Here is a 10,000-nt window from a genome sequence, read left to right as displayed (position 1 = left end):
AACTGATGGGTTACTGATCTACAATTTTAATCCACTTACATTTCTGACTGTGACATGATTTAAGCATACAGCAAAGTCCTGTAAAATATGTAATTTTAATGTAGTCCAAAATGATAGGCTATAAAAAAAAGTCAGACAAGGCTTTCTGCCATACCAAAATGTATGGTCACCGCACGCTACTGCTAACACCACTAACAGCACTAACACATTTAACACACCTCCTCTCTAACACATTTAACACACCTCCTCTCTAACACATTTAACACACTTCCTCTCTAACACCACTAACAACCTAACACATTTAACACACCTCCTCACCTCACACCACTAACACATTTAACACACCTCCTCTCTTAACACCACTAACACATTTAACACACCTCCTCTCTAACAACACTAACAACCTAACACATTTAACACACCTCCTCTCTTAACACCACTAACAACCTAACACATTTAACACACCTCCTCTCTTAACACCACTAATCTAACACATTTAACACACCTCCTCAACTCACACCACTAACACATTTAACACACCTCCTCTCTAACAGCACTAACAACCTAACACATTTAACACACCTCCACTCTAACAGCACTAACAACCTAACACATTTAACACACCTCCACTCTAACACATTTAACACACCTCCTCTCCTCACAGCACTAACACATTTAACACACCTCCTCTCCTCACACATTTAACACACCTCCTCTCCTCACACATTTAACACACCTCCTCTCTAACACATTTAACACACCTCCTCTCCTCACAGCACTAACACATTTAACACACCTCCTCTCTCTAACACCACTAACACATTTAACACACCTCCTCTCTCTAACACCACTAACACATTTAACACACCTCCTCTCCTCACACATTTAACACACCTCCTCTCTCTAACACCACTAACACATTTAACACACCTCCTCTCCTCACACATTTAACACACCTCCTCTCCTAACCCATTTAACACACCTCCTCTCTCTAACACCACTAACACATTTAACACACCTCCTCTCCTAACCCATTTAACACACCTCCTCTCTCTAACACCACTAACACATTTAACACACCTCCTCTCCTCACACATTTAACACACCTCCTCTCCTAACCCATTTAACACACCTCCTCTCTCTAACACCACTAACACATTTAACACACCTCCTCTCCTAACCCATTTAACACACCTCCTCTCTCTAACACCACTAACCCATTTAACACACCTCCTCTCTCTAACACCACTAACCCATTTAACACACCTCCTCTCTCTAACACCACTAACACATTTAACACACCTCCTCTCCTCACACATTTAACACACCTCCTCTCCTCACACATTTAACACACCTCCTCTCTCTAACACCACTAACACATTTAACACACCTCCTCTCCTCACACATTTAACACACCTCCTCTCTCTAACACCACTAACCCATTTAACACACCTCCTCTCTCTAACACCACTAACACATTTAACACACCTCCTCTCCTCACACATTTAACACACCTCCTCTCCTAACCCATTTAACACACCTCCTCTCTCTAACACCACTAACACCTTCTTCTCCACCCTGCCTCTCCCTCTCAGCTTCATCCCCGGGCTTATCCTTGACTCTGAACTGCTATTCTAGTCTTATATACTACGTAGAGCAGATTGCTGCACTATTGTCTCCTATTTCCACAGTACCTTGATTGCTTACTATTTCTGTAAGTCACTTTGGACAAAAGCCTCAGTTAAATGAATAAATGTAAATGTATAATATATGACATACTTATATATGGATTAAATAATATTTTTACCAACTTAGTATTAACTATTTTCAAGACATATTAGGTGGAGCACTATATTACCCTGTGTGGTGTGTTAGTAGTACACACTTGACTGAGTGCATGAGGTGTAAGCAGGTTGAGGGGAAGGTTAGGTTGAGGCAGACATGCTGTGTGCTTGGGGAGAGGGGAGAGCTTTGGGCGGGAGGGCTTTGGGTAGGATGAGTATTAATGGAGCAATTTAGTGGTTTGTTTAGCTCAGCACACACACACAGCAGGCCCAGTCAAGTCAAAGTCATGTCAACTCACCCACAAAGACCCCACTTCTCATAGACCCCACTTCTCAAAGACCCCACATCTCATACAGTATAACGTTACCCAAGTTATCACACGCCCAACTTCTCATACAGTAGGCCTATAACGTTACCCAAGTTATCACACGCCCAACTTCTCATACAGTATAACGTTACCCAAGTTATCACACGCCCAACTTCTCATACAGTAGGCCTATAACGTTACCCAAGTTATCACAGGCCCAACTTCTCATACAGTATAGCTTTACCCAAGTTATCACACACTCATCGTCTAACCTGTCATAAAGTATAGCGTTATAGCGTTACCCATCTTATCACATGGCCAACTTATCATACGGGCAAATTATCAAATTAGCACTCCAAATATATTTTGAGTGCTAATTTGTTTGTGCGTCATAGTCAGTTCATTTGACTGTGCATGTACGTGTGTGTGTGTGTGTATGTGAGCTTGTGAGTGTTTGTGTGTGTGTGTGTGTGTGTGTGTGTGTGTGCATATGTGTGTTTGTGTGTATGTATGTTGCCAACTAAGCTTAGTGGGCAGTTTCAGAACTGCTGCAGTAAACATAACAGAAGTTCTACAGTAAACAGCCCAGATAGTTACTCAGAGATGAGCTGGCATTGTTAATCCTGTGCCCTCCTGGATGTGGGACACAGCAGGGCCGGATGAGTGCGAGAAGCAGCAGCTATCAGGCTCATTTGAGACTCTGGAGGTCATTTGTATGCGTCCCCGCGATGCTACAGCCAACAGTGCAAGTCATTACTGGAGTTATGAGCAGGAGCAGCAAGCACAGTAAGACTGTATCCCCATTAGGGCCGATTCAGTCGTGTGATGATGACTTCCTCTGGGCTGACAGCTGCTGACTGTAGAGATATTTATTTCTTCGTGCCGCATTTCTGAGCACCTTAATTAGAGGAGATACTGTACTCAGATATTCACTCAGCAGAATGGTTTCTGGGTAATTGGTGCGGTGGTGGTGGTGGGGTGTGTCTAGAACTCTCTGCTGTTCCTGCATGTGGATTTCTCTGACTTTGCTTGTTTCCACATTTTTGGACTGGGAGCCAAACACCAAACTGCGTAAATCCCGCCGGGGGAAACAGCAGGCTAAGTCCAGAGCTGGTGCACATGCACTCAACCCGTGTGCAGTAGGTTGGTTGTGCAAGAACACCAAAGCAAGCTTAATATCTAATGTTCTGTTTACTGTGTACTCAAGCGACTAATAAATAATCCTATGCATTACATCTTAACCTGCATATTGTTACACATATTGTCACACACACTACCCAAAACTCGCAACCCTTATTGTAATAACATCAACAATCAACAAACACACACACACACTCAAGCTCTCTTACCTGTGTATCCAGGTGGACACACACACTGGTATGAGTTGACCAGGTCCTCACAGATTCCTCCGTTCACACAGGGCTGAGACTCACACTCATCCACGTTTATCGAGCAGTTCTCACCTGCAGTACAGAGATCAGCAAACCAACTGGTCAGTGCGGACATGTAGCCGGAATGTTTGGAGTTTGGAGTTTGGACAAGTTATCAGTGATCATCAAGGAAAACATTTCTGTAAGTAATATGGCAGATAAACAATATATAAATATATATAGACATAGATATAGATATATGTAGATATCTATATGTTTCTTACCTTCCTTCGTTTTTATGTTAAACAGTAACATACAGTAAGACCTAAAGTGTTGCGAGTGGCTACACTGCCCAAGAGCCCAGGGAATCCAGGTTCCAGGCTGACCTGCGGTCATTTCCCAGCCCCACCCATCTCTCTCTCCCACTTCCTGTCAATCTACACGGTCTGTCCTATCTTAATAAAGGTAACAAAAGCCACAAAAATGCACCTTTAAAAAGGTAATGGACTCCTAAGACCTCAGGTGGTGTTTAATGTGGTCTGTGAGGTGACTTGATTCTCACCTATGAATCCAGGTATGCACTGACACAGGTAGCCGGCGGCCCTCGCGTAGCTGAACTCTCCGGCCAGCTGGGGCAGGAGGCCGTAGCTGTCCTCGTCCGACAGCTGGACACACTCGCCACCGTTCTCACACGGCTCAGACGCGCACTCATCTATGTCAATCTGGCAGTTTTCACCCTCATAGCCTGGTACACACACACACACACACACACACATACACACACACACACACGCACGCATGCACACGGGCGCACGCGCACACACACACACATGCACACGGGCGCACGCGCACACACACACACGCACACACACCCACACACACGCACACGCACACACACACGCACACACACACGCACACACACACACACATACACACACACACACACACACACACACACACACACACACACACACACACACACAGAGAGAGAGAGAGAGAGAGAGAGAAAGACAACGTAAAAATGTATAATATTTATGATATGGATAATAATATTATGGTATGCATATCCATATATCCATATGATATGGACTAGGTTCTACTTTAAACCAACTATTATGTCCAAAAAGCCTTATTGCTTTTTCTTTGTAAACAAAGAGCTCATGTGTTATGTGTGTAATGTTCAAAAAGACCTTACCTAAATCCTCTACCCTTTAAAATCGCAATAAGCACCCTTCAAAATTCCATCATGCACATATTTAGTCATGGGTGTTAAAATGGGTGAAAGAGTCTAGGTCATTTAAGGCCACAAGTGACTGTAATAACCGGTAGGGCTAAGTCTCCTGGACGGTGTCCCACTAAGACCAACTTTAATCACCTCTAGCAGATGGAGCAGCATGGGGCCAGTTTCATAAAGGAGACAGAACAGAATGTGTGAAGGCAACTACAAAGACCAGCGTAAGGATGTGAGAAATCAAAAAGACTAATTAAAGAAAATAAACAAGCACAGACAGAATAGAGTGAGAATTGAAAAAGACTAATTAAAGATAATAAATAAGCATAGAAGTGTAGAGTGAGATATGAACATTTTGAAAAAGACTAATTAAAGATAATAAATAAGCATAGAAGTGTAGAGTGAGATATGAACATTTTGAAATAGACTCATTAAAGATAATAAATAAGCATAGAAGTGTAGAGTGAGATATGAACATTTTGAAAAAGACTCATTAAAGATAATAAACAAGCATAGAAGTGTAGAGTGAGATATGAACATTTTGAAAAAGACTAATTAAAGATAATAAACAAGCATAGAAGTGTAGAGTGAGATATGAACATTTTGAAAAAGACTAATTAAAGATAATAAACAAGCATAGAAGTGTAGAGTGAGATATGAACATTTTGAAAAAGACTAATTAAAGATAATAAACAAGCATAGAAGTGTAGAGTGAGATATGAACATTTTGAAAAAGACTAATTAAAGATAATAAATAAGCATAGAAGTGTAGAGTGAGATATAGGAATAAACAAGTGCAGACCTATGAGAGTAAGGCATGAGGAAATGGAACAGAGGAGTGGTGGGAACTACACTCTGTGTAGAAACTTGAGAGCATGAATTCTCTGTGTGGACACCAGAGAGGAAGATAAGGTGGACGAGAGATACAGAGGGACAAGACAACACCTTCATCTTTGCCACGGTAATTGAATTCATTTGGAGGCTGATACTGCATCATGTAATGCACAATCATATGATCAGGTGCTGTGTGTTATGTCTTCAGCTTTCCAGATAAGCAGTTGCTACAGTTACCCAGAAGAGGGCAGTGTTGTTTAATAGCACTACAGTGAATGTGTGCACATCATGGCGATCCAATAATCCTATAAAAACACTACTGCAATGAAAAGCTCTCATTTATTGAGGAAATGTAGAAGAGCTTTACACTTGTATGATGTATACATGTATGTATGTATGTATGTATGCATGTAGGTAGGTATGTATGTATGTTTGAGTGTACACATGTACACTGGTGAACAACAAACACAGAGAGAGATGTACTGGTCTTGGTAAAGCACAGATAGCGTATTAGTGTTTGAGTGTACAGTGGAAATTACACTCAAGTAGCCAACAGACACAGCTGTACTTGTGTTTAAAGACACAGCTGGACATGGAACTCACCGGATACCCAGAGTGTGTGCTTGTGTTTGAGTGTACAAATGTACAGGTGTGCAGGTGAAAATAAAAACTCAGGTGAACCTGAACCTCACCTGGCCAGCAGAGACAGCTGTGTGGTGTTTAAGTGTGCAGGTGTACAGGTGAAAATGAAAGCTCACCTGGCCAGCAGAGACAGGTGTACTGGTTGACTCCATCCTGGCAGGTGGCGTTGTTCTGGCAGGGAGCGGACGCACACTCCAGGATGTCCTCCTCACACAGCTCCCCGAAGAAGCCCGTCCCACTGCAGTCGCACTCAAACCTGCCAATCACAGGGACCACACACCTCAGGTGAGACAACAGCACACCTGTGGAACTACCTTCGCTGATCACAGGGACCACACACCTCAGGTGAGACAACAGCACACCTGTGGAACTACCTTCGCTGATTACAGGGACCAAAGACTTCAGGTGAGACGATGACACATCTGATCACAGGGACCACACACCTCAAGTGAGACAACGACACACCTGTTGCAAAACTACCTGCACCATTCCAGAAGAAACTCTTGTTGAACCCTCTGTTTTTTTTAAAAATAATTAAGGATGTTTACAGTATACACTGCCATTAAAAAGTTTGGGGTCACTTACTGTAGAAATTTCCATTCCACTCAATTATAGACAGAATACCGGCTGAGATCAGTTCCATTGTTTTTTTTAAATCAGATTACATTATGTGCTTACATACTGTAATTACAAAAGGGTTCTTCAATGTATTCTCAGTTAGCCTTTTGAAATTATATCAGATTAGTAAACAGAATGTGCCTTTGGAACATTGGATGAATGGTTGCTGATAATGAGTAATGTACATGTAGATACCACATTAAAGATCAGCCATTTCTTTGTACAACAGTCATTTACAACATTAATGATGAAAACAAGGACATTTCTAAGTGACTCCAAACTTTTGAACAGTTATGTATATAATCATTCAAACATATCTGGATTATCATCTCATTTCAGTTGACCAAACCTAAGAGCATAAATCATGTTGAGAAGTACCCTGACCAATCCTGATCATTCTGACCAATTCCTTCGGATCGTTATTTACTTTCCATGATACCCTACATGCAGGTCTTAAACTAACACCCAGGCCATTCCTCACTAGTGAGTGTACTAGCCAGTGAAAGCCTGATTATCATTGAGAAGTGACCGACACCTTTCTGACCAGGTCATTGATCAGAGCCCTGGCGGGCAAGTGAAGCGCCCAGACAGATTAGAGAATGACTCACGAGCCCCCCACCCAAGCCAAGCCCACAGCATTACAGAATGACTCATTAACCAAGACATGAGTCAGTGCCACTCTCATGAGCCTTCCTTTGTAATCAAGAGCACTAAGCCTCCTGGGAAATGTAGTTTTTGTTCCTGGGACAATTACAGAGGATGCTCGCCTAAAAGGGAGAGACAGGTACTTTCCACAGAGTGAGAGTGAGATTAGTGAAAGTAAGTGTGTGTGTGTGTGTGTGTGTGTGTGTGTGTGTGTGTGTGTGTGAAAGTGGAAATGATGTATGTACACAAGGCACCTGTAATCCGATTAGGTCTCACCTGTTCACTAGGTCAACGCAGACTCCATAGTGCAGACAGGGGTCACTGGCACATTCGTCGATGTCGACCTCGCAGTTGATGCCGGCGAAGCCCTCCACACACTCACAGGTGTAGTGACCAACGTGGTCAAAGCAGGTGGCGTTGTTCTGGCAGGGCTCGACTTCACACTCGTCAATCTCCATTTCACAGTTCACCCCTTTCATACACACACAGAAACATGGAACACACACACATTTTAAGATCAGATATTCCACCTCACACATTCAAGAGAAATGAGACAAAGTTAATAACTGTGTGAGACAAACTGAGGTGATCCAGTAGTGTAGCGTTGTTACGGTAACAGCGTGAGACAAACTGAGGTGATCCAGTAGTGTAGCGTTGTTACGGTAACAGCGTGAGACAAACTGAGGTGATCCAGTAGTGTAGCGTTGTTATGGTAACAGCATGAGACAAACTGAGGTGATCCAGTAGTGTAGCGTTGTTACGGTAACAGTGTGAGACAAACTGAGATGATCCAGTAGTGTAGCCTTGCTACAGTAAGAAGCACTGATTTAGTTTTCATCTTTCTTAAATACTGTACTAAGCAGTCTTAAGGCAGAAAGAGGCTTTGACTATTAGGTATTAGTAGACAGAAGGTCACTGTGAAAAACATCTGGATATGACGGATCTGCCTGATCTTCATCTTCTCAGGGCAACATCTAGATGTCAGTGACATATTCAAAGAAATTAGCTTATTTGCTGTCTGGCCCAGAGCTAGAAGCTACTGTATAGACTAACTGGTGTAATGCATTTCCAGTGCATTATGCTAAGCTAGGCTTACGGTGTCACACTGTGTTATAGCACACACAGAGAAGAGAAGGGTATTCATCCTCTCATCTCACTCTGGAGTAGACAGCAAATTAGCTCATTTCCAAAACGTATCTCACTCTGGAGTAGACAGCAAATTAGCTAATTTCCAAAACTCATCTCACTCTGGAGTAGACAGCAAATTAGCTCATTTCCAAAACTCATATCACTCTGGAGTAGACAGCAAATTAGCTCATTTCCAAAACAGTTAGCGTGTTTCTTTAAGTTCATGGCACTCTTCATAAAAGGCCTTCATTACTCCATGGCTACTCAGTTGAAACATGTAAACAATGCTCTGATGCGTTTAGACTATTGCCTATTGTCAGCGAGTGAGCAGTACTGTATGTACACCTAGACCACATAGTGACGACACCTGGAGGCTGAGCCGTGCTGGAGGGAGGCCTTACCTTCGAACCCCAGCAGACATTCGCAGGTGTACTGATCCCTGCCGTTGATGCAGGTGGCGTTGTTGACGCATGGCCTGGACGCGCACTCGTTGATGTCGATCTCGCAGCTGGACCCCTGGAACCCTGGCACGCAGTAGCACACGTACACCCCCATGCCATCCCTGCAGAGGGCGCCGTTCTTACACGGCTGCGAGAGGCACTCGTCCACGTCCACCTCGCAGTCCTCACCCTCGAACCCCTGCGCGCAATCGCACGCGTACCCCTCCGGTGCCCACCTGCAGGCGGCGCCGTTGAGGCACGGCTCATCCTTGCAGCTCCGCACCAGCTCCTGGCACCGGTCCCCGGCCGAGCCGCTCGGACAGTGGCACTCGTACCCGTTGGCCCCGTCCACGCAGAGCGACTTGGTGCCCGTGCAGGGGTCGCTGGCGCACTCGTCCACGTTCTCGCTGCAGTCGGGGCCGACGAAGCCCTCGTCGCAGAGGCACTGGTATTCGGTCGTCCCCGGGGTGGAGACGCAGCCGGGGCAGTCGACGCTGGCGCAGGGGTCGTACAGCTCGGAGCAGTTCTTACCGGAGTACATCAGAGGCGTGCTGGGGCACAGGCACTTGTAGTCGTCCAGCATGTCCACACAGCTGCCGCCATTTTGGCAAGGGGCCTCCAAACATCTCTCAGCGTTTACACCGCAGAATATACCTGTGGAACAAAGAGAAACAGGAAAGTGACTCAAAGATGAAAATGATTCAGCCTCACAGTCCTGGAGCCGTACAACAGTCGACAGTTAATATTAGTGAGCAGACCATTTGCATATTTATACTACATGTTGTTGTCTCGGTACTTGTACTCTGCATAATGACAATAAAGTTGAATCTAATCTAATCTAATCTAATATGAGTAAACGTACCCTTGACCCTTTCATCCACTGGTGTCATTCATGACATTCATAGCTTTACATTTGTTCATAAGAACGGACAAAGGCAACTGTGATGTAATTGTTGTTATAAACGCATACAGAATGAAAACTTCTATACTTTCAGGTGAC

At 44.0% G+C, this 10,000-nt stretch overlaps 1 protein-coding gene across 3 annotated transcripts in view; it reads right to left on the bottom strand.

Moving 5' to 3' along the window:
• The window catches only part of crb2b (crumbs cell polarity complex component 2b), a 37,496-nt gene that overhangs the window by 17,248 nt on the left and 10,248 nt on the right, over positions 1-10,000 (bottom strand). For 2 of the 3 annotated variants that reach the window (XM_042100526.1, XM_042100524.1), the window contains 5 exons: positions 8,962-9,654; positions 7,709-7,904; positions 6,286-6,425; positions 4,025-4,207; positions 3,442-3,555 (listed from right to left, as the gene is read on the bottom strand). In XM_042100526.1, coding sequence (XP_041956460.1) covers positions 3,442-3,555; positions 4,025-4,207; positions 6,286-6,425; positions 7,709-7,904; positions 8,962-9,654 — 1,326 coding nt within the window. Of the gene's footprint in view, positions 1-3,441; positions 3,556-4,024; positions 4,208-6,285; positions 6,426-7,708; positions 7,905-8,961; positions 9,655-9,862 lie in introns of all 3 variants that reach the window. The other variant, XM_042100525.1, reaches the window with a different exon arrangement.

This window comes from Alosa sapidissima, chromosome 8 (assembly GCF_018492685.1).
Source record: "Alosa sapidissima isolate fAloSap1 chromosome 8, fAloSap1.pri, whole genome shotgun sequence".
Lineage (NCBI taxonomy): Eukaryota > Metazoa > Chordata > Actinopteri > Clupeiformes > Clupeidae > Alosa > Alosa sapidissima.
This window is presented reverse-complemented; position numbering and strand designations above follow the sequence as displayed.